General features: G+C 43.3%; 1 protein-coding gene across 1 annotated transcript in view; it reads right to left on the bottom strand.

Annotated features, from left to right (window-relative positions):
* Positions 1 to 2,726: 2,726 nt before the first annotated feature.
* Positions 2,727 to 27,347, bottom strand: part of HEPHL1 (hephaestin like 1) — a 37,779-nt gene continuing 13,158 nt past the window's right edge. The window contains exons 5-20 of the mRNA XM_026850916.1: positions 26,076 to 26,330; positions 24,882 to 25,050; positions 24,031 to 24,170; positions 23,732 to 23,863; positions 20,814 to 21,025; positions 20,238 to 20,388; positions 18,917 to 19,129; positions 12,619 to 12,832; positions 10,882 to 11,021; positions 9,923 to 10,063; positions 6,658 to 6,764; positions 6,000 to 6,222; positions 5,133 to 5,272; positions 4,369 to 4,528; positions 3,009 to 3,089; positions 2,727 to 2,929 (exon numbers count right to left, since the gene is read on the bottom strand). Of these exons, the coding sequence (XP_026706717.1) occupies positions 2,727 to 2,929; positions 3,009 to 3,089; positions 4,369 to 4,528; positions 5,133 to 5,272; positions 6,000 to 6,222; positions 6,658 to 6,764; positions 9,923 to 10,063; positions 10,882 to 11,021; positions 12,619 to 12,832; positions 18,917 to 19,129; positions 20,238 to 20,388; positions 20,814 to 21,025; positions 23,732 to 23,863; positions 24,031 to 24,170; positions 24,882 to 25,050; positions 26,076 to 26,330 (2,681 nt within the window). The remainder of the gene's footprint in view (positions 2,930 to 3,008; positions 3,090 to 4,368; positions 4,529 to 5,132; positions 5,273 to 5,999; positions 6,223 to 6,657; positions 6,765 to 9,922; positions 10,064 to 10,881; positions 11,022 to 12,618; positions 12,833 to 18,916; positions 19,130 to 20,237; positions 20,389 to 20,813; positions 21,026 to 23,731; positions 23,864 to 24,030; positions 24,171 to 24,881; positions 25,051 to 26,075; positions 26,331 to 27,347) is intronic.

The raw sequence follows: 27,347 nt of genomic DNA, 5'->3' as shown, positions 1-27,347 counted from the left end.
TTTTTCTGTGCTGTTCTTGTGCATCTTCTCCTAGATGGGGCCTGGGGATGTGACTCATGCTGCATTCAAGATGCAGGTGCCCCAAACATTTATATGACGGTCCTAAGTTATTTTCTGGTTTGCTCTATTTCTCATTCCTACTGATTCCTGATATTCAGTTGCCTTTCTGCCCACTAAAGAGCACTGGAGCTAATGCTGTCATTAAACTATTACAAATAAGATCCCATTCCTGAGATGCTTAGGCAGTATGACGCACATAGGGCTAGGACTGTTTTTTTCCACAAGTACTACCATGAATGACTACTAAATTTTATCTTTTTATCACTCATTTGCATGCTACACATACTTACGATCGTCACTCAACTTGGTCACCCTTCTTTACACCAATTACAGAAGATAGTGAAGAGCAAGGGTCCTTCCAGCACCCCATGAGTGACTTTCAATGTGAAATCTGGCCACTTTTCCCTGTCTTTAACCAGTTACTTAACCTCCATGGACCCATCCTCTCATCCCATGGTGATTTCATTTCCTTAAGAAGCTTTAACTAAGAACCTTCTCAAATGTCTTATGGAAATGTAAGCAGGCTATATTCATCAGGTCTCTCATCTATACATTAGAATCCATTAGAAACCTCGCTGAAGCACAATTTTTTTAAGGAAAAAAAATATCTATTCTACCATGATATTTTGCTCCTTTGGCCATTTTTCTGGGTTGTTTTAGAACAGAATCAGAAAACTTACTTTGTGTGGGTGTTGGAGCTGCTTATTCCTCTGGAAAATATTTAAAGGTTTATCTCGCATTTGTCACCTTTCAAGCTTTTGGTGCTAAGACAATTTCCAACTGTTACCCAAGTTTATAATCCAGATTTTTCATACTTGAGGGTCTGTAGTACTCTGTGGAGAACACACCTGCCCTGCTTACTTGTTCATTTTGTTCTCTTGTCCATATTGTTGCTTTATGCCAGTGCTTCAGCCCAACACCTTGCTGTCCATCAACACAGATGTTGGGGCATGGCTGGCCACGGGGCTGGCTGCGCCAGGCAGGCAGTGGTATGCTCAATGCTTTATGCTCTCTGTGGCAGGCTGTGTTGCCTGAGCAAGCAGCAGTGACGTCCCAAGGCCCTGGAGACCTTCGGAGGCTTTGTTGTTGTTTCACAGCCATCATCCAGCTGAGAAGAGTCCCAGATGGAATGAACTGTGCCAGAAGGTTCATACCTGGATTTTTATTATCATTGTAATCACTTTGGCTAGTTTCCATCATCAAAAGGTATTTATGATTCTGTTTCTAAAAGTCAAATGCATTAGCTACTCTAAAAGGAAAGTACCAAATAATTTCCTTTGTTAAGTGTATGTTTAATTGAAAGGCTTTAATTTTTTAGGTATAGAGAGAGCAAATGTTCTTCACAGACAGTGGTTTGCACAGAACAGGAGACCTCAATTTTACTGTTTACAGAACAAAAAGATGAAAGGCTTAGAGTATCTGTTTTTGTCAGCTCAAAGGGAAGATTTAGAGAAGGAGTCTGGAAGTGTTTATTGCTATGGTGTAACTCCTATTTGGGCTCAGACCTGCAGTTCTACCTCATGTGTGTGCTCCTAAAATTACTGAAGAAAACAAAGAATCAAGAAATAACTGAGAAAGATCCAAGAAACTTCAACATATTGGTTAACTAGATATCAATCCAGGACACCATCAAGCTACAAACAAGAGGGATGGGCAGTAAAGTTTCTTACATTTGAACATACTTCAAAATACAGAAGTGGAAAAAAAAAACCAACAAAAAACCCTCCAGAAACTTGAGTTTACATTCAAAATCAAATTTGGATAAGCAGTTTCACAGACATGTTTATTCTGGAGTTCCTCTGCAAGAGCTGTAGCTGACGTAATCAGGCAAGAATAAGCACTATTTAATTAAAAATTAGTTATAAACATTCAAGTATCACTAAACATGGCCTGATTCTGCCTGTCTTCCTTGCAGAGCACAAAGATCAGCCACCTGATGACTTCATTACAGGTAGGCAGTGAGGTGCTACTCAGTGCAAGGAAGAGGTACAGAATCAGGACCACAGTGAGCAGCAATTATGAAGTCAACTAACTATCTTGGAGGTTGCTCAGGGCTAGATTTTTAAAGGGATTAACAAAAGCTGTTAGAAACTAACAGCAGGAGCACTTGCTGAACTCCTTCACATGTTAAAATATATTGGTAGGTCCCTACATGCCTTTAAAAATCTGTCCCCAGTGCACAGTTTCCTCATTTAACAGAGCAAAAAAAGGGAGAATCACTTAAATGTCAGTGAATTCATTGAGCCAGACTTTGGGAAACTGCAGGGACTTCCAGATTAACACCTGCTCCTTCAGAAGCCAACATGCTTAAAACAGTCCCTGTTGATATTTATTCCCTAGTGTGAACCCCGTGTTCTACACAGAGCACGTGGATGCCATGCTGCCTGCTCCTTACTCCCATGGAAATCCTGTGCAGCCGGTGTGGATGCCAGGAGGTGTGCTGCTCTGCTAGGCTGCCAAATTTGATCTTGGGCAAAGCTCATCTGAACTCCAGAGAAATGGTTATGGGTGGTATGTGGCTTTTGGAGCCGAATCCTACAGCTCGTGTTCACTCTTGTGAGCGCTGGCTACAGGGCAGGACTATCAGCATATGTCTTGTTCCAGCTTTTTTAGCAGCATGTCATGAAATCCAGTGTGGCTCTGTGAATTATGCTAAAAGTGGGGATTTACAGGGAATCTGTTAGAAGTGCACTTTTGTCATGCAGAGCCATGTAATGAATCCTGTTTCCTTGGTGGATGACGAGGCAGAAGATCATTAATACCGTGGACAGCAGAACAAGTCCGGTGAAAAAAAAGGCTCCGAGTATCAGGCTGGCTTCTCCAGGACTCAAAGTTTTGCCAAAAAAATTGCCCCCTTTGCTGTCATAATCTGTTAAAAGAGAATTAGTTAATGAGAAATCTGTGCATGAATCTGAAGAGTTTTAAATGACATTTAAAAAAATCCTTACCCTTTGTAGTGGTTCTATTTTTTGCAGTAGTTGTGTCATATGCTCCAGTTGTGAGTCCTCCTTCTGAAGGAGCTTCCCACTCTGTGCAGAAAGAGAAAAAACAAAGTTAAGTTGAAAACCTTACAAATACTCTTTTCTCTTCTGCAAAAGAACTCCTGATTTTATTTAAGTATTTCTACCTTGTTGATCTGAACATAAACCATTATTAGATCAGCACAGCTATTACTCTAGGCAACTCTGTGGGTGATGTCCCCCTTCTCTATAGGCATCTCTGTTTACTTCACTATTTACTGTACTGACAGGATGAGGGGTGACAGTTTTAAACCAACAGAGGGTAGATTTAGACTGGACATAAGGAAGAAATTCTTTATGATGAGGGTGGTGAGACACTGGCACAGGTTGCCCAGAGAAGCTGTGGCTGCCCCCTCCCTGGCAGTGTTCAAGGCCAGGTTGGACGGGGCTTTGAGCAACCTGGGCTAGTGGAAGGTGTCCCTGCCCATGGCAGGGAGGTTGGAACTGGATGATCTTTAAAGGTCCCTTCCAACCCAAACCATTCTATGATTCATCTCAGCATTTTGCTTGTTCACTTGAAATTTCGCAGCCTGCATGAATATGTGATATAAAATAAATTTACCTTATCCATGGGAATATTTTGGCTACATTTGCTGCTACAGGGTTACAGGTACGAGGTGTGCCTGCTGGCACTGTTGCAAACTCTCTGGAGGAGTGTAACAAGCACAGAGGTGACCCAGGCACGACATGCTGGATCCAGAAGTCTAGTGAAATTATGTGATGTGGAGAGGATCACAAAGCACTTCTGGCATCACTCACAAGTGGTGGAAGGGACCAGCACCACTCAAAAAGTTTGCCAACTTTTCTTAGTCAAAATATTGCTTATTTCTTGGGCAGGATGAACAATCATTTTCTGGAGCACCTGGTATCTCGGCTGTTCTCAGGAGCCAGGAGCGACTGCAGGGAGGAACCAGCACCATGCCAGTCTACAGGCCCTCCCACACATCACGTGGCACCGAGGCTGAAAAATAGCTTTGCAGTTGTTTTCTGCACCACCTGCGGATGACTAATGGTCTGCAAGCTGCCTCTGTCTTAGAAGGGCTTTTGTGTAGCACCAGCTGTTTTTAAGCTGCAGAGTGTAGCAAAGATTACTGTCTTTGCCATGTCATTAGGGGTGTTTGTCCTGTCCCTGGATGATCCTAACTGGCCATGGCAGTAATGTTCAGGTGCTTCCAACCAGTGTGCAGGGAGCAGTGGTGACATTAGTTCTACTTCTTTCCTCCCTGCCTTCTGTCTGATCTGCTGCGATACCACCTCTGAGTCCTAGGACATGTTTCTGATACTGCACCTGATTTATTGATGGTGTAGGTCGTCTCCATGCCAGCGTGGATGTGATCAGCTACATGGCAGTGCAGAAGCCATGTTCCAGGGTTTTCTGCTGTGAGTTCAACTGTCTGGAAAGTCCCAGGAAAAAGGTCATATACATCTCCTCTGTGGTCCTTATCTGTCTGTGGCAAGGCAAAACCAGCATCGTGAGAGTCATGTCTCAAATACCTGCCACGGGCACTGAAATATTCCAGTTAGATTTTCAGCTCCTCGAGAAAGATCCAATGCTTCTTTTTATACATTTCTAGTGAAACTCATCCAGGGAAACTGAGGTCTGTGGACACCTCTCATTTAATTAATGAATTAATTAACAACAGGAGACCCCTCCTGAGGACTTCAAGTGCTGGTTGAGCACAGGTGTTTCTTTGCAAGACAGATTTTTTTAGATAGTCCTGCCAGGGGCAAGCTGTCACAATGTAAAACCATACTCCAAGCTGGCATAACTCTCTCTGATTTCCTCCCTTTTTCTTCTCTTTTACCCATGGGTAAACATGTATCTTAATCCACTTAATCATGTCCTCTAATAGTGGCATTTATTCATGATTCATAACAATTACAGAGTAAGAGAAGCTTTGCGAGGACCTCATTCATTTTGTATATCCTTCACATGCAAAACTCCCACCAACATCAGCACCAGGGCTCCATGCCCAAGCTGAAAATCATGGACTTTTTTTCAGAAATTTCCCATTGCACTATAAAGGTTGTACTTAGATTAATTTTACCAACCTTGAAGATGAAGGTCTGTGCATGGAAGTGAACTGTATGTATATCCACTTCATTGCCCATTCCTATCAAATACCAGTTTGTCCTATCACCTTCATTCATCGTTAGACCCAGGAGACTGTTATAAACCTTCCCATTGATTGCTGGAAGAATGACAAAAAAGCACTGATTAATAACTGGCCATGATACAGGTGATGTTAACCTCCACTTCAGGTACCCTTCGCACTTTCTCCCCGGGAAGACTGAGTGCTAAGGCAGAGAGGGGACAGGCATATGGAGCCAGAGTAAGGACTCTCCATAGTGACCACTGCCATTGCAGGGAGACGGTCACTTTTTTGTTTCACTTTCCAAGTCACCTAAGTGCCCAGCAGCAACCATTTTTCTGTCTTGGAAAGCATTGGAAAGGTTTTTTACGGATTGAGATCAGACTCGTAAACAAACAAGATCTATGCTGAGAAGCTACATGGAAAAATTGTTGTTGCCTAAAATGGGTACCATCTGTAGAAAGAGAAATTTGCTTTGTCAGGGATGTTCCTGCCTCTGTCCAGTCTGTTCTGCCTGGCTCCTCAGCTGGTTGCTACTACAGCCACAGTTTTAAGATGTCATCCTTATGTTCCTACAGAACAAGCCTGCAAGGAACGCAGCTCCCAGATGACAAGGGAAGTCTGGCAGGGCAGCCAGAGTATAAGATTAAACTATCTTGTTAGAAAAATATCTTGGCTGGGCTTCGTGGAAATTTTTTGTTTCCACAGTTACAGTTTATGAAGTTGTCACATGGTTGGGTAACTGCAGGCTAAGTCCAATGTGTTCCTAAAAGGGCTATGAAAAATAAAACTGTCCTCTTGGCAGCTGCCACCAAGTTCTACATACCATGCATGCTGTTGCCTTCTACAAAGTTCTCAGTGGAATTAAAATCATCAGGATTCTTATGAAGATATGTTTCAATATTTTCTTTCAAATACCAGGATTCATTTTCATCAAACACCATAAACAGAAGAGTAAATTCACGATCAATGTCTTTCCTTAGACCTCTTTCATCTAGAGTTCCTTTTCTGCAAACTACAAGAGGCCCAATCAGACCACTGTATGTGTCCTGAAATAAAATAAATATATGCATTACAGGTTTCAGTTCATTCAGTTAGGAAATAAATACACCTTAACTACAGATTAAATATAGATGAAATTCCATTTTCCTATCAGATAAGAAAAAAATCATTACTCTGATCAGGGATATCTCTCTCTACATGTCCCTGTGTTAATATACCAAAGCAATGTTTTGCCTTCAACTAAAATCCCTTCAACTGGTCTTTAAGGAGGGAATCATGGTGTATCCCCAAGGATTTCAGTAGATTAAATTACGCAGGCATGTGCAACGGTTACCAAAGAGGACAAAACATCTAGTTCTATAAATTTTTCTTCTAGCCTGTGGTCCTTGCATAAATGCGAAGCAAGATCCTTTCAGAAACTTTATGCAAGCGGAACGCTTTAGGCAAATCAGTGTAATCTTTAATGACCATTTCTTGGTTACCTTTACAAAATTCACTGTTGAATAATAAACCCAAGTGATACAGTTTGGATCTGTTTTACCAGGGCCAGATCGTTCTGGGACGTTCCACCTGTAGGTGTTTATTTCCCCTGAAACAGAGAGAACAATTTTACCAAGAGCAGCTGGGTATTAGAGGCTTTGAATAGTATGTAACTGAGATCTGCCACCCTTCTCATCAAAAAAATGATCTACATCAAAACTATCTGTGGAAGCATGCACCAATGGGATATGGATGTGATTCTGCCTTCCAGGAGGTCAGTGAGGTTCCAGTGGTGTCAATGAAGGCAGATAGCCCCCAGACAGGGAGATCTGCAAATGATGCTGGCAGCAGTGGCATCCCACAGAATAGAATTTTAGATATAGGACTCTTCATCTTTCTCCTTGGGCAAAACTTGTAGCAGATCAATGATCTTGGATGCTGATGCTTAAGGTCAGTTGAAGATGCTGGGAGCCAAGCTCCAGAAAACATTACTTGGACTTTCTCAGCTGAAAAGGGCACAAAGATGTGGCAGTTGCCACTGGGATTTTGCAGATGGTGCTGCAGCAATGTATCAGCTCTGGGCCAGAAGAGGACAGCTGAGTATGTACAAACCTCCTGACTGGGAGGTCCTTTCCTCTTCCAGCTAAGTCCCTGCTCCCCAGCAATTGCTGGAGAACCCCTGTCCCTTCATAAAAGTCATCACCTCTGCCATGTCCTCCCTCAGCAGAGGGATGTCTGATGTCTGACTTAAAAAAAACAGAACAATCTGATGGAGAAATTATCTATTCAGGTGAGGATTAGTTCTCTACACTGAACACAAACACATCTGTGCTCAGATGAACTGCCTGTGCTGTGTTTCCCTGCTTTGTTTTTTTTGCTGGTACTGAAGGGAAGGGTAGGAGAAGAAGATGTGGTCAGCACCTTGCCCTTTTAAGTGGTGGAGAAATGTTGAACCAGACAGTCTCTGGCCCAAAAGTCTTCCAGCGTGACAAAAGCCAAGAACAGCTGGGGCATGTTACAAGTCAGGGGAAAACAAGGAAATCACAGAACTCTTGTCCATGGTCTTAGTCCATCCACAACCCAACAACTGCCATCAGCTGTGGGCACCAGGGCAAAGGAGAGTTTTCAAGTTTAAATGGTTGCGAAGTGACTGAGCCTAGTTTTGTGTCACTGAGGCACTACACTGTTTGATAGATCATGCAATAGTGGGTTTTATTGTACAGCAATAACTATGAAAAAAGAAATGGTGACTTTCAAATGTCATACTATATGAGATGAGTCTAACATAAATGTTGCAATACCATTTAATCTTACAGGACAAGCATCTTCTGTTCATTACAGCATGGGTCTATGTACTTCAGCAGAGATCTGAAAGGCCTTCAGACACACTATGCTAATAGGCCAGAAAAGAGTAACAAGAAACCCCTCAGTCTCAGAGACATTCACACCTTAGAGACATACACCAGGGAAGAGTCTGTCACCCACCTGTGTCTAACCTACATGTCACCACCCCTTTTTAGAGGACGTGATGTGAGAAGGGAGACTGGCCATGCTCCTTTACCACTTCCTTGCTTTTTACTCTTCACTTCGGGACATTTGGAGGCTGTAGATGGGAAAACCTCCACTCTGCCAATACCTGAGACACTTCAGATGCCATCAAAGACCTATCTTTGAAGTGTAAATGAAACATAACCCCTGACAGGACTGATAAACAAGAGGAAAATGGATGTTCCCTCCCTTTTTGCTGCTGGGTAAATGGAGGAATGGACAGGGAGGGGACAAAGCTGTGGCCGCTGAGAGCTGGTTTGGCTTAGGCTGCTATGGATCTCCTCTCTTCATCTCCTTACCATGCCACCCACAGTCTCCTTCGGAGCTGGCAGTGCTCTCGAGAGCTGGACACAATTTAGCAGGACACAAATCTAACTCATGTCTGGTTCAGGATTTAGTAAAACCAGACAGGCTCTGGGAAGCTTGGGGTGAGCAGTCCAGTCTGGACTGGGAAGACAGCGAGGACTCCTAGATGGTCGTGGTGAGGACTGAAGTGCCCAGGAATTGTTCTTGTTTTGAGAGACTTGTTTTTCGTATTGACTGCTGTTTCCAAACTCCTGAGAAAAAGGCTGTCCTTAGATCTTGCAGGCACCTCCCTTGGCTTAACTCGTCCCAAGCCTGCTCCCATGTGGCCACGGGAGACATGACAGTAGTGCTCCCAGTGTTACACCTCAACTGTCAACAGCATCACCAACATCACGGAGCAAATAACAAAGCCAGAGAGTCATATAAATTTTTTTTTTTTTTTTTTTTTTTTTTTTTTCCCCCCTATATATTAACTAAAGGTATTCTTTTGTCAAACTCCAGCAAGGCACATTTGGCCATGAATTTCTGTGTGATTGTACTGTATTGATACAGTTGTTTACAGGAAAGAAATTTCAACTTGCAAAGAGGTTTAGTACATCAGAATTTCTTTTCACTTAGTTTCATACTGAAGCTCACAAATACTGTGAAAAAAAATAGCATGGGTGAGGGAAAGCAAAAGTATGTACATTTTGGATTGACAATAATGCCTGGTTTTGAGTTTGACTTCCAACTGGAATATAAAACCCAACATAAATATAGAAGCCCACAAATTTTAACAGGTATTTTTCCATATGAAAAATTTCAGTGCTGTGAGAACTATTTTCTACTATTTTTCTCACTAGAAACTGAGGTGTATTTGACACATTTTTCAAAGATTTTCAATTCACATGACAGCTACATCTTGCATTTTATGCATCAACTCTGAATGCAAATGCCAGCTCTGTGTAGATTAAGAGAGAGACAGAGTTAATATTGCCAACTGCAGCTCTACCACTGAGTTTCTCAGTTTTTAAAACATTGTTAGAGTGTCAGTCTGGAGCCAAATGCAGTGCTGTCTTATACTTCTCTTGCCATGATTATGTGTCTGCTCTTGCCTTCTTTGGAGGTTTTTCAGTGATATAACATTCCAGTTTCTACCCTTGATAGGAACAAAGGTTTGTTCTCTGCCCAAACATGCTCACTTGATCAAGAACCTGCATGTATAACATTACAGAATCATATCTGAATAAACGTTGAGCATATTATACCTGGAAGAACACATGGGGATGTGTAAGCTTGAAAGAGGGATTATCATTCATGTGCTAAAATACTTCTATATACAGCCTTTGTAACTTAAAGAAAAAACAAAACAAAACAAAACAAAACAACAACAACAAAAAAATCAAACCACAAAATACCCCAGAAAAGCCTTACCAGGGAGGGTAATTGGTGTCTCAGGTTGTTCTTCACAACCTACTTCTTCTACACCATGTGCACTTATCGAATAAGGCCTACTGGCTTTGTTCTTAAATACAATCAGTACAGAGTCACCAGCCTCAGCATGGAGTAATGGCCCTAAATTAAAACAGAAGATGCCAGTGATTAATTCTGCTTTTCTGAATTTAACAAATGTTCAATAGCTTGGCCTGGGAGAGGGGCCAAGGTCTTTCTCAAAAACTTTGGGCTTTTCTATTCTTTCAGCAAAGCCATCAAAATTGGTTTGTTATCTCAGTTCATGAAGTTCCATATATATAAAAAAATCTTTTTTCTTTTTAGTCAATTACTCACTCTGGAGACAGGTCTTTGGACAGCTTGTTTTTAAGGAAAGCTCCTGTGGATGGTTTTAGTATCTTCCAAAATTTAATTTCTTAAACTGCTAACAGATTTTTTTAAAAAAACCCTATTATTTTACTTTTGTATTTCAAAAAAGGAAACGTCAAATATATTTCTAGAGTGTGTTGACTACTTTGTGACCAATTGTTGCCCACTTCTCACCCCATAAAAACATGAGCTGATGGTTATTTTATGATGTGTAAAATTTTATTTTGCCCAATTTCCAAAATGAATCTGGCCCCTTAATATTGATTTAATCTGCCTACAAGAGTCTCCCCCAAGTTACATGCTCTGAAGTTAAGGTGAATCCTGGAATTGCCATTTTGGCATCTTAGTACTCTTTAGGAAACTCCTGATTCATGTTTGAGAATTAATTCCCTAATTTGGAAAGCATCTTTACACTCAGCAATTATACAAATTGGGTATAAAATCACTGATAACCTGAAATAGGCATCAGTGTCCCTTGTTTTCCATGTTAACAAAGCTGGAAAAACTACTAGCTTTTGGAAAGCAATCCTCTCACTTATCAGGCTCAGTCTGTCACCATGAGAGCTACTTGCCAAGGATTTCCAAGTGTTCTTCCTCCTCTGTCCTCACTTTGCGCTGCGTGAAGTTGCTGTTTGTGTACTCCCTGTAAACCACCTTCTTGTATTTTGAACCTATCAGATCTTCCGCTTGGCTCAGGAAAACATGCCCATAGCTGCAAAATTAAAAGCAAAAATTAAAAGCACTAAACTTTATGTATCTAAAGGCTAGTAACTGTTGTATTATTCACAATAGATGTGGTAAGAATATATGGCTTGGTCCCATGCGCTGATTGATGCTGAAACCCTGGGTGCTGCAAGTTTTTAAACAGAAAAAAATAGCAGTGATAATCTTCAATAAATGCACACCCTCTTCAAAGAGGTAAAGCTGAAGATGTGTTGCACTCACTAAAAACTTTAGGGAACACAAATCCTTCACCAGAACTGTTGGAGAAGAGATGAAGTTCAAGCTAAGAGCCACTCTCACCAGCTGCATCCTCCGCCTCAGTAAAAGATACTGCCTGTCCCTGCAAACCCGAATCCTTTTATCATGATGACTGCTTTCGCTATCTTGGCTATTAGCATAGGAAGATGACAACTGAAGCTCAACCTTGCAAAAGCAAATGTCATCATCTGAGATAAGAGGGGCCTGCTTTACCCTGCCCTCCTTCTGCTAGGTGCTGCTCAGGGCTAGATGCTTTTCCAGCATAAAGATAAAGTGAGAAATGTATTTTCTCTTCTGCAGAGGATGCTTTTTTGTGCCCTCCAGGTTTGCACAGTCACCCACAGCTTGTTGCTGCTCCTGAGGGATCCCAGAAGACTGACTCGCCTGCAGAGGACACTCGCCACCAGCTGCGGAGGAGAGCATTCACCCTTTTCTGAGAGCAACTCTCCTGGCAGCTCATCTCCAAGGTGCCTCTGGCAGGGGAGTTGCAAAGTTGGCTCACAACTTACTAAATAAAAGCAAAGAATGCCCGAGGAATATTGCTTACTGTAGTAATATACTGTGTGCGTACAACAGCAGCCTTTGGCAATACTGGAATTAAGTATTTTCTTTAAACACATTTCGTCACTGGTGACTCTTCGGGTATATTTTCTACCAGCTCCCCCATACTCTTCCTCTTTACAGGGTGCAGTTTCCCAGCCACTTTTTTAAGGTTTATTTTTGAAATAAATCCCTTGTTCCTTTTTGTTTTCACCAAAGTGGTCTCAGAGGCATCCCTGTGCAATATGATCTGGAACATGATTTTTATTCCTTAGCACAGTGGAGTGTAGACATGGTCCACTTGCAGTGCTTACCACATTCTGACTTTTCCAAGGGATCCAGGGGCTAATGCACTGCAGTGAAGCAGGCTCAGCACCTCCCTAGTGCATCTGCACTGCCTGCAGGGGCTCACGTCTGGGACAGGTACCTGGGTTTCTTCTCTATGAAAACCAGATGCCTGGGGTAGGAACACTGGGGAGAGTGAGGAAGGGAGAGGAGGGGGTTGGGGACATCACTGTAGGGTTAATCCAGGGCTGGAACACACAGATGGATTTAGGGACTTGGAAGCCTTCTTGGGTTCAACAGCATTACAAGGCATTCTGAGAGGAAAACATTTGTAAATGCTGCCTATATCTAGTCTGAGAGGATGTCGTTTTATAAATACATTTTATTTTGTTCAGCAAAGAGTTTGTTCAGCAAACGAGGCTGATTTCATGAAAGGATGCTTCAAAGGTTCCCCTTCACTATGAGTGTGCCTCATGGCCACAGGCATTTGTTGCTTTGAGTACCTTTCCTCATTGCTGCTGATGTTGTAAATCTTCGGTGCTGAGCTTTTATTCGAGGCATAGTCCCACTCCACCTCTTCTGCAGCGATGTAGTAGAGCCTCATGGCTCCGTGCTGCTGCTGGGTTCGGGTGGTATTACGGCAGCTGCTGACCTCGTAGAGATGTTTCATCCCACCGACAAAGTGATCAAAAGTCCTGCAAACCACTTTGAATGTGCCTGGAAGGGAAATTGCATGAGATTTAGGCAATTTAAAAAACCCTAAAAAGCACCTTGGCAGATTAAGTCCTGTGCCTCATACATTTCTGATCTGTCCTCAGACAAATATAATCTGTGATGCTGTGTGGAAAGTCAGGTGAGGGGATGCTTATACAGAATCATAGGATCATTTAGGTTAGAAAAGACCTTTAAGACCATCAAGTTCAACCATTAACCTAACACTGCCAAGTCCACCACTAAACCATGTCCCCAAGCACCACATCTACACATCTTTTAAGTACATCAAGGTATGGTGACTCAATCACTTCCCTGAGCAGCCTGTTCCAATGCTTGACAACCCTTTCAGTGAAGAAATTTTTCCTAATATCCAGTCTAAACCTCCCCTGACACAACTTGAGGCCATTTCCTCTTGTCCTATTGCTTGTTACATGGGAGAAGAGAACAACACCCATCTCGCTACAACCTCCTTTCAGGTAGTTGTGGAGTCATGAGGTCTCCCCTGAGCCTTCTTTTCTCCAGACTAAACAACCCCAGTTCTCTCAGCTGCTCCTCATAAGACTTGTGCTCTGGACCCTTCACCAGCTTCACTGCCCTTCTGTGGACATGCTCCAGCACCTCAATGTGCGGCCTCACCGTGTGGAGTACAAAGGGACAAACCCTTCCCCAGTCCTGCTTGCCACAAGACTTCTGATACAAGCCAGGATGCCATTGGCCTTCTTGGCCACCTGGGCACACTACTGGTTCATGTTCAGCCAGGCTGTCAACCAACACCCCCAGGTCCTTTTCCACCAGGCAGCTTTCCAGCCACTCCTCCCCAAGCCTGTAGCATTGCTGAGGTTGTTGTGACCCAAGTGCAGGACCTGGCACTGAGCCTTGTTGAACCTCATACAATTGGCCGTGACCCATCAGTCCAGACTGTCCAGATCCCTCTGTAGAGCCTTCCTGCCCTCAAGCAGATCAACACTCCCAGCCAACTTGGTGTCACCTGCAAACTTACTGAGGGTGCACTCGAAAGATATTAAACAGAACTGGCCCCAATACTGAGCCCTGGGGAACACCACTTGTGACCAGTGCCAACTGGATTTAACTCCCTTCCCCACAACTCTTTGGGCTCAGCCATCCAGCCAGTTTTTTACTCAGTGAAGAGCACACCCATCGAAGTAATGAGCAGCCAGATTCTCCAGGAGAATGCTGTGGGAAACAGTGTCAAAGGCTTGTCTAAAGTGTAGTAGACAACATCCACAGCCTTTCCTCATCCACTAAGTGGGTCACCTTGTCATAGAAGGAGATCAGGTTTGTGAAACATAAATCCATTCTAACTGGACTTGATCACCTGTGTGTCCTGTATGTGTCACACGATGACACTCAAGATGAACTGCTCCATAACCTTTTCTGGCACCAAGGTCAGACTGACAGGCCTGTAGTTCCCCAGATCCTCCTTCCAGCCTTCCTGTAGATGGTTTGTCACTAACAATTTCCCCTTGGATCATGGGGCTTCATTCTGCACCCTGTCCCTGTCTTCCAGCTCAGGGGGATGGGTACCCAGAGAACAACTGGTCTTCTGATTAAAGACTGAGGCAAAGAATGTATTAAGTACCTCAGGCTGTTCTTCATCCTTTGTCAATATGTTTCCCCCTACATTCAATAAAGGATGGAGATTCTCCTGAGACCTGATTTTGTTGCTACTGTATTTATAGAAACATTTTTTATTGTCTTTTACAGCAGTAGCCAGACTAAGTTCTAGTTGGGCTTTTTCTCCCTGCATAACCTCACAACATCCTTGTAGTCCTCCTGAGTTGACTGCCCCTTCTTCCAAAAGTCATAAACTCTACTTTTTTTCCTGAATTACAGCCAAAGCTCTCTGTTCAGCCAGGCTTGTCTTCTTCCCCACTGGCTTGTCTTTTGGCACATGGGTATGGCCTACTCCTACACCTTTAGGATTTCCTTGAAGAATGTCCAGCTTTCCTGGACTCTTTTGCCATACAGGACTGCATCCCAAGCAACTCTGCCAACCAGGCTCCTAAATAGGCCGAAGTCTGCCCTATGGAAGTCCAGGGTGGAAGTTCTGTTGACCCCTCTCCTTACTTCTCCAAGAAACAAAAAATTTTTCATTTTGTGATTGCTATGTCCAAGACAGCCTCCAACCATCACATCACCCACAAGTCCTTCCCTGTTCACAAACAACAGGTCCAGTGTGGCACCTGCCCTAGTTGGCTCACTCACCCACTGTGTCAGGAAATTATCTTCCACATGCTCCAGGAACCTCATAGTCTGTTTCCTCTCTGCTGTACTGTATTTCCAGCAGACATCTGGTAAATTGAAGTCCCCCATGAGGACAAGGGCTAGAAATTGTGAGATTTCTCTCAGCTGCTTATAGAATATTTTGTTTGCCTCTTCATCCTGGTTGTGTCGTCCATAACAGACTCCCAACCATGTTCCTCCTTGTTGGCCTTTTCCCTGATCCTTACCTATAAACATTCAGCCCTGTTGTCACCATCATTAAGCCCTACACAGTCAAGACACTCTCTAACATACAGGGATACCCCACTACATCTCCTTCCTTGCCTATCCCTTATGAAGTTTATAGCCATCCATTGCAGCACTCGGGTGGTACAAGCCATCCCACTATGTTTCTGTGATGACGACTATATCATAGTTTTCCTGATGTACAAGGTCTTCTAGCTCCTCCTGTCTGTGTCCCATGCTGTGTGCATCTGTGTAGATGCACTTCAGTTGGGCTGTTGTTCTTGACACCTTTTTTTGGGGAGAAGCCCTACTTCCTACACAACCACTCTCAGGCACATCCGTGGTTTATAACACATCTATAACCCTTGCCTCTTTGCTGCTGCATGGATCTCCATCCCCTACCTCCACCAAGACAGCAGACCGAAGGACCTCGCTGGCACATTGTCCTTTAAACATTGGCATGCTGTCCCCAGGTTTATCTCTAGCAAGGCTGGTTTTGTCCCTTTCCCCCTTCACATCTTCTTTAAAGCTCTTGCCATGAGCCCTGCTAACTCCTGTGAAAATATCCTTTTCCCCCTTTGAGACAGTTGTACCCCATCTGTTGCCAGCAGGTCTGGTATCATATAAACTGACCCATTATCAAAAACCCCAAAATTCTGCCAGTGACACCAGGCTCAGAACCAGGTATCCATTTGCTGGCTCTTCCTGTTTCTTCCCTCATCATTCCCTGCAACTGGAAGGATAGAGGAGAACACTGCTTGTGCTCCTGACCCCTTAACCAGTTGTCCCAAGGCCCTGGAGTCTCCATTGCACTCAGACTTCTTGCTGCACCTTCATCACTGCCCACCTGAAAAATCAGTAATGGATAATAATCTGAGGGCTGTAACAGGGTAGGAAGCTTTCTCTTTGCATCTTTAACATGGGCCCCAGGGAGGCAGCAGACTTCCCTCAGAAGTGGCTCTGGTGGGCATATTGGGCCTTCTGTTCCCTTCAGAAGGGATCCCCTATGACAACGACCCGCCTTTTATGTCTTTATGGAAGCGGGTTTGGTGCAGGGCGTTGGCCGACTTAGCAACTCCTCCAAGCGAGATGAACCCTCGTCCTGGTCACTGTTGGGCCCCACCTGCAGAGCCTCATGCCTGCTATGCCAGGGCACGTGGGGAGGGGCAGGAACTCCTCGCCATTGCCCCCTGTCCCTTAAGCCCCTGTGCTCAGCCAGGCGGGGAGAGGACGGGAACCCTCCGCATCACGCCTCCTGTCGCCTGTCGGGCCTGTCCCGGGGAAGGCGGGCTGTGGTCCCAGCAGTCTATCTCTCTCGCACTCCCTGATACTCCTCAGCCTACTCACCCCCTCCCGAGCTCTGCCATGGAGCAGAGGAGCTCCTCTCCCTGGACCCACCTCCCACACCTCTGCTGGCTGCCACCGGCCCGGCCCGGCGTCGGAGCAGAGCCTAGGCCGCAGCGTGGCACCGGGGTGGCAGCGTGTTCCCGCCGCAGCTCTGGCTGGGCAGCTGCATCAGTCCTGGTGGGTGCAGAGCTCAGAGAGGCCACGGCTTTCTGCCAGGCCATTGCCATTGCCTCCTGGTGGTTCCCTGGCTCGGGAAACCTGATGGGCTGGAGTGCTCCACTGCTGACCATGTTGGCATCAGAGCTGCTCGCCTTAGAGCCCACTGGCTTTGAAAAATTAAGGGGACTGAAGGAGAAACTAATTGATAAAATGAATATGCACCAATCATCTCTTTTAGTCAAGTCATGCTCTATGGTCCCAAGAGGTAAGGGAATGGGGATTCAGGCTGACGTTCACACACTCAAGAGTAAACATGCACATAAGACACTGCAGAGTTGTGGCCTGTAACTCCTAGATTGCAACAGGTTCTTCAACTAAAAACAAAATGGGAATGCAGATACAAATGGAGACCCATAAGTCAGCACATAACTTTTTGCTCTGTAGGAAACACTAGCCTGCTCCATCTTCACTCAGAAATCTCCATAAATTACTTCTAACTGTACGGGTTAGGTTAGCTTAGCCAAGGGAGTTCTGAAAAGCAATTGATTAGACGTCTGGCAGCAGGAACAAGCTCGCCAGTAGGCCTTCACCAGTGCTGCCCATCCTGCAGATGTGCCCACAGGGAGCGCGAGAAGACATAGGAGGAGTGTGCATTGCAGACACCAGTAAGGCATAGAGAAACAGAGTCGGTGTTTCAGAGATGCTGTTTCCTTGTCCCTGAGCACAGAGCTGCTGTTCCAGCCCTGGGTGAATGAGCCCTTGCAGTTGCCCAGTTGTAATCAGGCTAAGGGAGGTGTCTTAGACTTTGCAATACACATACAGACCCATTATACAAGGATGCCTCTAACAAACAGGAAGATGCTGCTTATAACTATTAGTTTATATGTATCTATATGATATAAAAATGATCGAGTTAAACTGCAGCTTTCCAGCCCTTTGCTCTCTCCCCATGAAAGGCCAAACCACCATGGGCTGGTTTTTTTGTAGCTCTGGTGGTCAAAGGCTGAAGTGACAGTGGGAGCATCCTTTGGCATGTCCATGAGCAGATTTTAACATTTGTACTCTCCTTCCTATTTATTTAAGCAGAGCTGACCACAGTGTAATCCTGTGTAGCTTCACCTGCTAGCACTCTTGTGAAGGAGGACAGCACTTTCACAGCTGCTTTGTATGTGAATCAGTGATGGAACCAAAATTGGAAGCATAGCTCTGTCCAGACTGGATCTCAGTCCATTCCTTGTATTTCTAGGGCAAAAGTGATGAAAAAGGTTAAATAACATGCAGTTAAAGAAAATCACATGCATTGATGATTGGAAAGAATTGATAATTCATTCAATTTCCCTTATTGCCAGTAGAAGTTAGCTGGCAAAAATTAATCATCTGCCAGAGTATATTATCTAGTGTGAGTCCTGCAGTGGTTTCATGACAGATGGTGGAAATGTATGGGATATGCATAAGGAAAAATCTGCTGTCTTATAGACACCAACACCAGAGGTCTAACCTGGCATGTACACAACACCAACAGATATTTCTGCCAGGTGCTCCAGCCAAGGATGGCCCTTGGCATAGCCTTGCACAACTCTGATAACTCTGTTGACTTAAACAGAGTTGCACCAATGTAAAGAAAAGTAACATTACACTCTTTCTCATGAAGCTTATCTGGTGTCTCCAACAAACTATTCACCCCTTCTGAGTTTGAAGAATATATGATTGGATTATACATGAGAATTAAAAATATCTTTAATGTATATACTTCTGAAGAAACTCCTAGACTATTATTGAAAGACTATTATCGAAGTCCTAAATTTTATCTTTGCTTAAAAAGCCTGGTTTGGGAGTTACGGAAATTCTGTGAGCATCCCATTAGTTATCTCTCTGCCTGCTGCTCTGCTTATCCCAAGACCATCAATGCTTCCACTCTTTGGTGCACATACATATTTTATTTATAGCACTTTCCTGGAAGAGTAGCCCAGCCTGAATTTTCAGCTACTCTAGGTCCCCACAGTCCCCATGCTTTCAGGTTCCCTTATGCAGAGCAGAGCATCTCGCCAACTCTTATTTAGACTGCCTGATTTTTTCACATGCCCCACCACCAAGATAAGTTCATGAACATACCCACACGATCTGGCTGCATCAGTGCTGTCCCTGATAAATGAGGAAACAAGGCCAGCCCATCTCTCGTCGTCCCTCTCAGGTCAATGGTGTTTCCTTGAAAATGAACCCCGTGCATGTCGTAATGACTGCCCAGCCCAATGAGGTGCCAGGAGACCTTGTCGTCCTTGCACATGGCCAGGCCTGGCAGATTACCAAACAGGTAGCCGTTGACAGCTGGAGGAGAAGGAAAGAGCTCGATTGGCATCAAGTCAGTGGAAACTCATCACAGAGCCTCCTACCACCTTCCCGGCAAGAGACTCGCAACTGATCAAGTTGTGGCATTAATTAAAGGGCATTTTGTGAAAGAAAGGTAGCACTGGGTGACACCATGTTAATAACTAAATGTTATTCCTGTAAACTCTGATCTTCTACATTTTTTTTTTTAAGTCTGTAAAATCCTGTAATACCCCTTTGCAGTGGTGTAGCAGTTCTCTGAGCTTTTCAGGGTCCCTTACAGACACCAGTTAAGTGTGTAAATTAGGTATCTCCTTTCAACCTGGAGAATGTATAACCAGATCATTAAGGCCATGGAGTGGGCCATAAAGAGTCTAAGTTATAAAAGGATGTTATGATGCTGAACTCCCTAATCTTCAAATGCTCTCTGTGATCAGTGGGTGAAAGATATTATGGCAGAACAATGAGATACCACCTCATAAGAGAAAAATAAAATAGATGAGTCCAGTAAGCCCCGAGGTTCTCTAACTATACATTCTCAGTGCTTTTCAGAAAACTAAAGCAAAGGGAGATTATGTCATTTCGTCAAGTATTTCATGTCAAGAATAACTTGAAGGAGGTCCATGCTGAAGTTAGATGCTTACATCCAGAAGTGACGTTTTAAAATATTACTGGCCATTACCCTAGTCTTTGCCTCTGCTCTTCCAGAGGTGGTCACTGCCCAAGTGGGAGCTGGCAGAGCAGAGCACGTGGACCTTTGTTGTCTGAGTCAGGGCCAAGGCCAGCAGTGAACTTTAAATCACCAGTGAACACTGGCCTCTTCTGCAGTTGGTGCCTGACTGACATTATGCCTTTTTATAGACCCAAGTGTTCTATCTATAAGCTGCTCTGTTCACTTTCTCCAGGTGTAGCTAGTAGGTGGATGCATTCATTGCTCATGTGACTGGGGTTTCAACATGAACTCCAAGGGCATCAGGAGCCAGCCATAAGCTGACTGACAGCTTTCCACCCCCCCTCCAGTGCACAGCATGATGATAAAATCTGCCAACTAATTTTCCTAATACAATTGACAAAAAGGTATCAGTAACATATATTAAATATTTCATACCATGCATTCTGTTGGATTCCTTGAAATCTGCATCATTTACATCTACTTTTGAAGGGTCACCAGTAAATGCTTCAATATTCTTGTTCAGATACCAGCTGTCATTCTCATCAAATATTGAAAAGACGAGGTAAAATTCTCTGTCTATTCCTTTCTGTAGCCAAGACAGAAGCCAAGGCATTAAAAAAAGTCCATGCAAAATAACCAAAGTAATTATTTTTTTTTTTTAACAAAGCTTTCTTTCCTCCCAGAATTGCAGCCGCCTTCTGACTATGTCCTCATAGAGACAGGGATTGGCACTCTTTCATCATCCAGAAGGATAAATAAAGTGTCCATTGCTTATTTAGGGTGGAAAGATGCATTCATTGCTAATAAGTGAATGGAAAAGATGAAAAACCTAGGCCCGAGACAGAATACTGGGGAATGACAGTTTAATCTTCCTAACCACCTCCTTAGGTCAGCTTTTACCCTGAGGAATGACATTAATCTCTTAAAACTGAGCTGAGAACTGGGCAAATTGACCCATGTGAGAACCCCCCCCGTGCACCACCCCACTGTTGGGGACAAGCAGATGGGCACCTGCGTCCCGTCGTGATTCAATGTGTTTTTCCGACAGACCAGCAAAGGTCCCACAAGGCCAGAGTTGGTGTCCTTGACAGCATCGGTGGCTGAGTAGTACAGATAGGTCAGGCATGGGGGGTCACTCTCAGTTGGGCCTCCATTTTCAGGTACCCTCCATTTGTATGTGAAGGTTTCACCTGGTTTAACGTGGGCTCCTGGCTTCATATAGCCTGCAGAGAGAAAATTGAGAAGCACCAAGGTTACATGAAGGTTTTGTCTTCCTGAATACAGGCATTAGCTGGGAGTCAGACATAGCTGCTGATTTCAATGGGTGAGCTCTCCCTTGCAGCCACAGCTCAAGCACCATCCCATAGCCTGAGCACTTACGCCATGGTGACATCTCACTGGAGTCCTGTGCCATGGGGACAACCAAGTCAGTTCCCTGCAGAACAAGTTTTGCTGCTTCACCCAGACACCTTCCCACACTATCTGGATTCAGTCAGCCAAGACACGCAGAGCTCATCCTTGTGCTTAAATGGCCTCCTCTAATATTTGCACCTTGCCTGCCCTATCATGAGATTCATCTGTGGCACAAACACAGACTCCAGCTCTTCATTAAGCACCAACAAAGCAATTACATCAGTAAGCGAAGCTGCAGTCCTGTCTCTTTAGAAATTCAAAACAAATATGATCCAGGTAATTGTTTCTTTTTTAATTTGTAGCAGTGCACAGGAACCTCTGTCCGAGTCTCCAGAGGGCAGTTGTTATTGCTTTTTTTGGAAACTGCTTTTAAAGGATTTTGGCCGTTGTCTGTTGCTGCGCACAAGGTGGATTTTATACCACTCCATGTAATATACCACTGTAAAAGTGCTGGTGACCACTGAGAAAGGACTGACAAAAGGGACTTGAAAAGAAAGTTGGGAAAAGAGGTCATCTCTGCACCATTTGTAGAAAAAATTGCTAAGTAACTTTTCTGGTCTTTGCTATGAGGAAGATCAAATCAGAAATTTTCTTTAACACTTAGACATCTATTGACTGGATTTTCTCAGCACAGTCAGATCTGTCTGGCATCACCAGAATGCACCAATCTAACACTCCAAGAGAATCCTCTTGAAAACTTGTTTGCTGCAAACTGCAATACAGAGTACTGATTCAACAGTATCTGATAGTACTGGATTCATCCTGCAACAGTGCTCAATACGGAGATCATTGATTTGGAGGTAAAAACCCTGTGAGATTGCACAAATGTCAAATGCAACATGGAAGAGTATTTCTTGAGAACACAACTGAAGAAAGATGTCTGCAGACATGTGTAGATGTCTGTAGGTACATTTATGTACAGTATTTTCACATGAATAAGCTGCACTCAGACGGTGCACAGCCTTTGAAAAATCATTTACCTTCAGTGTAAACTTACAGTTCCTGTAGGGCTTCTATGTGTATATACTTGTAGATAGGTATGATGGAAATCCAAGACATGAGGGAAACAAGGAGAGAAGGGGAAGAAAGGTTGTTGTGGAATCTGGAGTCAGGTTCCTCTCCAAAGATGCAGAAGTGTGCAGCACACACTGATGCTGAATTTTAGGATTTGGTTTGATTTTGCTCCACAACAAACCATGCAATGCTGATAGGTGCTATTACTGGGGAGCATTAAATGAAAGCATGACAAGACTGCAATCAGAGGGAAGCTGCACTTCCAGCAAGGAACTACATCTGACATGGGTGGCATTAGGACATGCACAGCTAACTTCAAGGCTGAACTCAAGCCAGCTGTTTCATGATGCATTGAGCCCTGTTGGCAAATTTGTTCTGTTGCAAGGTCAGCAACTAGAGACAACAGAATTTAATAAAGCCTTTTATATCGATTTTATTGTATGATGTTATGAGTCTTACATGTTGACCTAATTCTCTTAGCACAGTTCTCAAAAGAGGGATTACATCCTGTGAGTTTCCTTCTGATGTGTTGTAGTCGAAACAAAACAATTTAGACAAGAAACCTACGTTTCTTTTCAGTGCTGCAAATGCAGCAAAAACTTTGTCAGAGACCACAATATTATCTCTGTAGACACTATGGATGGGATTCAGCTGATCTCACTTCAGCCATCTAAAGTTTAGTTCCTAACCCAAACTCTAGACTTCTTCTGTAGTTGATGGAGACAGAAACACATCTCCAGAGGATGACTTGCTGTCTCCTAAAATGGGTTTACAAAGTAAATAGGACTTCTTACCATCTTAAGGGTTTCTTTCTTGTCACTGACTGAAAGAGATGTCTACAAATTAAACATGCCATTTAACATATAATGGTTAAATTTAGGTGATAAAAATCTGGTCTTTGCACAAAATGAGAGGAAGTCTTTGGTAAATATTCTGTTTGAGCATTTACATATTGATGAGAATTAATAAGGATTATCACTGCTTCACATTCCAGGGTGGTTAGATAAAAGCTGCTTCTGACACTGACAGTGCTATCCTGACAGTGAAGCAAGGGCAATGCCCGACCTGCATTAGAGAACGAGGAGTGAAGCAACACCGGCCGTGTGGATAGCTACATCCAAAGATTTGGCAGGGGCATCATGCCAGATCCTAAACTTCATAATTCTGGAGCATGTCCGGAGGAGTTGCACTGATTGCAGTTGAGTGATATTAGATTAGAACTAATAGAAATTGGATTGTGCTTGTGACTTTTGCTCAGCTCGGACCTTAGCTAGTTTTAGACTCCTTGTCTGGCAAATGTCCAAGAGAAAGAACTAGCATATGAACCAGCATATTGGCAGACTGGGGAGTCCCATGGGTTATGACATGTAGGGTAAATACAAACTAATGAAATCATCCTTTCTGTGACTTAACATCCACAAAAAGGGTAAACCTGCAGAGCAACAGATCTTTAGACTCAGGTAATCTGGATATGATGATACAGTGGTACAGTCAAAACTTACCATCTAAGTAGGGAGCGCCTTCTGACAGCTTGCTGAAACTTACACCATGGGCCATAATGCTATAGCTTCTTTTGGCTTTGTTGGCAAAAGTAACTAGCACTGTGTCTCCCACTTCAGCTTTTATAACGGGGCCTTAAAAAAAGAGAGTGAGGGAAGGCATTAGAACTACCCTCTAACATATTTCCGTCTAAATAAGAGACAACTGACTGGAAGCTGCATGCACAAAATTTCCCTCTGGATCCAAGTGGATTTTGCATTCAAACCCGATATAATGACAGGAGGTAAAATATTCACTGTACCAAGTATTCCCAAGTGTTTCATGTCCTCTGACAAAATCTTCTTCTGACTGAATGTTGCATCAGTATATTCCACGTAACGAACTTTCCAGTATTGCCCTCCTATTCTGTCAGTCCCTTGAGTGAAATATATTGCAGATTCACTGTGGAATGAATAAATCATAGTTAAATAATTGGAGGTTGAGGGAGAACCCTTCATTTCATATAAAGTTATTACTGCAGAGGATAAATGATGACCCAAGTTACTAGTTTACATACACCTTTCTAGCAGATGAAGGGTCTGAATTACAGTTATAAATTAGTTAACAAGTGAACATTCATTGTGCATTAGAATTTCATGTGTTTAACATGAAACACATTAAAACACAATTTACTTAGGGAGACATCTATGTCAACTTACCCCTAACCACCTTAGGGCAAGACCTGTGCCATTATCTATGCACAACATGTTTCTAATCCTCCTAAGCTTTCCTTGGAGATACTGTAACGCAATTCATCTTCATCAGTAATTACAGGAGGAAAAAAAATCTACCATTATGGCACCTTGGAGAGGTGTGAAAGAGAGTGTGAAAGCTGCCTGAGGAGTCTCAACGTGGGGTCATTAACTGTTGAACTTTGCATACCTCACCAGGGTTTGATTTCTCCATGGACTTAATGGAGCAAGATAAGTGCTTCCAGAAGGCAACTTTGAGTATCACAGTTATGAATCTATCTTCCCGACAAGGTTGTTTAAATCCCTGCTCCTTTCAATTAAAATTAATAACAGTGCTGGACCTAGCCCTGGTGAATCACTGGGGAAGTCTCACTCAGACTCCTGAAATTAAAACACAACAGGAGAGGACAAGAAAGCTTACCTGCCAGTGGCGTTTAAACCCTGCCCAGTGAATTTATCATAACCGTCAGGTCCATAATTCCAGAGCACTTCTTCAGCAGCGATATAATATCTTCTCTTGTGACTGAGTGGTAAAGGCCGTGACAGGTTTTTCTGGCAGATCTGAACGTCATATAATGCCTCCATGCCACCTGGGAGGAGAAACAGTCTGGAGACAGTCCTTGGGCAGCTGTGGAGTCAACAATCTCATGGATACAAATGCACATTCAAAACGCTCTAGGAGCTACATGGATTGGAAACAATTACTAGGGTAAGTTTCTATTTTTAAAGACTTTCTCTGCCTAGGCTGGCCCAGATGCTAGAACCCTTCTGTTGCAAGCTGGTACTTTATGCCACAGGTAAAACCCACTGACATAAATGATACTCTTTAGTAGGTTTATTTATTCAGTTCCTTACACTAGGTAAGGATAGCAGAATTATTTTAGAGGTCAGAGGACCTCCTGAAGTGTTCAAAATTATATCATCTGCCCTTGATTTCCATTGAGATAGAGGTTAGTTACTACCACACTGAACATATTTGTTGCTTGCCAGAATCAAGTTGTTTTGTCTAATGCAAATCACACTGAAATTGATGTGCAAGTTCTTAAAAGTAAATATTCTCCCAAGTCATCTCTGATATAATTATACACTGCCTGTTGTCATGAGAACCTAGTTTATTATATGTGTTTTCAGGTTCTTGCATCACACCACACAAATATCACATCATCAAATTCCTTCACATAAAGTTTTTAAAAACACTGCGAATTTTTGTCTGATTTCTGTAAAGGAAAAAGCTATGAAGCATTCAGCTGGCATGATTGTTCTTTATGTGTAAGTGCTTATCTACAATAAATAGTGATGATGAAGATGTCTCTCATTGCTCATCAAAATCTCCATTTTACATACAAAGTGTGGTATCAGTGCTGGGTCTACCAAGCCTTCCTCATAGGGATTACACAGCTAAAATTCATTCATACTAGCTGAAGATTTGGCCCAACATGCATAATTTCTACTAGTGACTAAACTCATATTCATGACAGAATAGTTCCAAAGTGTTCAGTTAGTCACAAAAAAGTGTCAAATCCTGCTTCCCCTGGAAACATCTCTCAGTTTTCTTTTCCAAGGATAATAGACTCTAGAACTTCTGAAAGGATCAGGGAGATCTATAGCAGCATACCTCGTAAGTGTTCATTAACCTGGCACGTTATCAGCCACCTCCCAGGGTTCCCGGGAGTCATCTCCGCTGTGATGAATGTTGCTGGGAACAGACCGATGACATCTGCCCTCTGGTCTCTGTTAGTGAACGTGTGTCCATAGAAATATGCGGCGTGGATATCTATCTCGCTTCCCATGCCAAACAAGTGCCAGGACATGGAGGTGTCAGCACACATCTCCAAGACAGGGAGATTGCCATAAATATAACCGTTAATAGCTAAAAACAAAAGTATGAGACTTTATGAGAGGTGAAAGAGAAGTGCCAAGTGTCTCTGACCCCATTTCTAAGGATGATTCTTTCCAGTCACAGAAAAGATACTTGTCTGAATGTTCACACTGAATAAGTCCCTCAAAGGCTCCTTGATGAGGAGTAACATTTTGAACACACAGCTTACAGCTCTGGATGATCAAATGGCCCAAATTCTCTGGCTGGGTCTCTGAAAAACTTCTTGGGTGATATCTAGATCTTGCAAAGGCCAAGTCATTACCAAAAGGACATGATAAAGAAGTTAACTTGTTCTGCAGCTATTTAGCATGTCTGACACCTATTTCCTCTTATTCTGAGTCATAAATATACCATTATATGCAGGCTTAAGCAATTTAGATTTGAAAATTATTGTATCAGTCAAATCAGTCTAGTCAGCTCTCTCTCTTCCTCAGCTTTCACACCTGACAATGTATCAGGACATGAGGAGAATGAGACTCATATTTTACAAAATATTTTAGCTCCTAGGCTCTATGGAACAACCAAAATACAGTGAAATATCTGGATTTATCTTCTTACACCAGATCTCCAAATGGCATAAAGTATACTATTGGCCAATGGATCTGAAGGGCAGGAGTGGTTACACCAACCACCCCACCATCCACAAGGGATTTTGAGAAATGCTGGACTCTTCCAATACACACATCCCGAAGTGCTCAGCAGATTGCTTTTCTATTTTCTCAGATGGTCAAATAGTCACCAAATGGCTTAAATCTGTTGCCTAAGATAAAAAGCTAAGCAAGTGTCAGAGCTGGACATGAAAGCCAAATCTCCTTTCTGCAAACCAGTGTGTTGTGTTGTACCCACGCTGGACTTGCTTGAGACCCAGAGGAGGCCATGAAGATGATCAGGGGGCTGGAGCACCTCCCCTATGAGGACAAGCTGAGAGAGTTGGGGTTGTTCAGCTGGAGAAGAGAAGGGTACAGGGACACCTTAGAGAGGCCTTCCAGTACTGAAAGGGGGCCTATA

Source organism: Athene cunicularia (genome assembly GCF_003259725.1).
Source record: "Athene cunicularia isolate RWA chromosome 1 unlocalized genomic scaffold, athCun1 chr1_part1, whole genome shotgun sequence".
NCBI classification, from domain to species: domain Eukaryota; kingdom Metazoa; phylum Chordata; class Aves; order Strigiformes; family Strigidae; genus Athene; species Athene cunicularia.
This window is presented reverse-complemented; position numbering and strand designations above follow the sequence as displayed.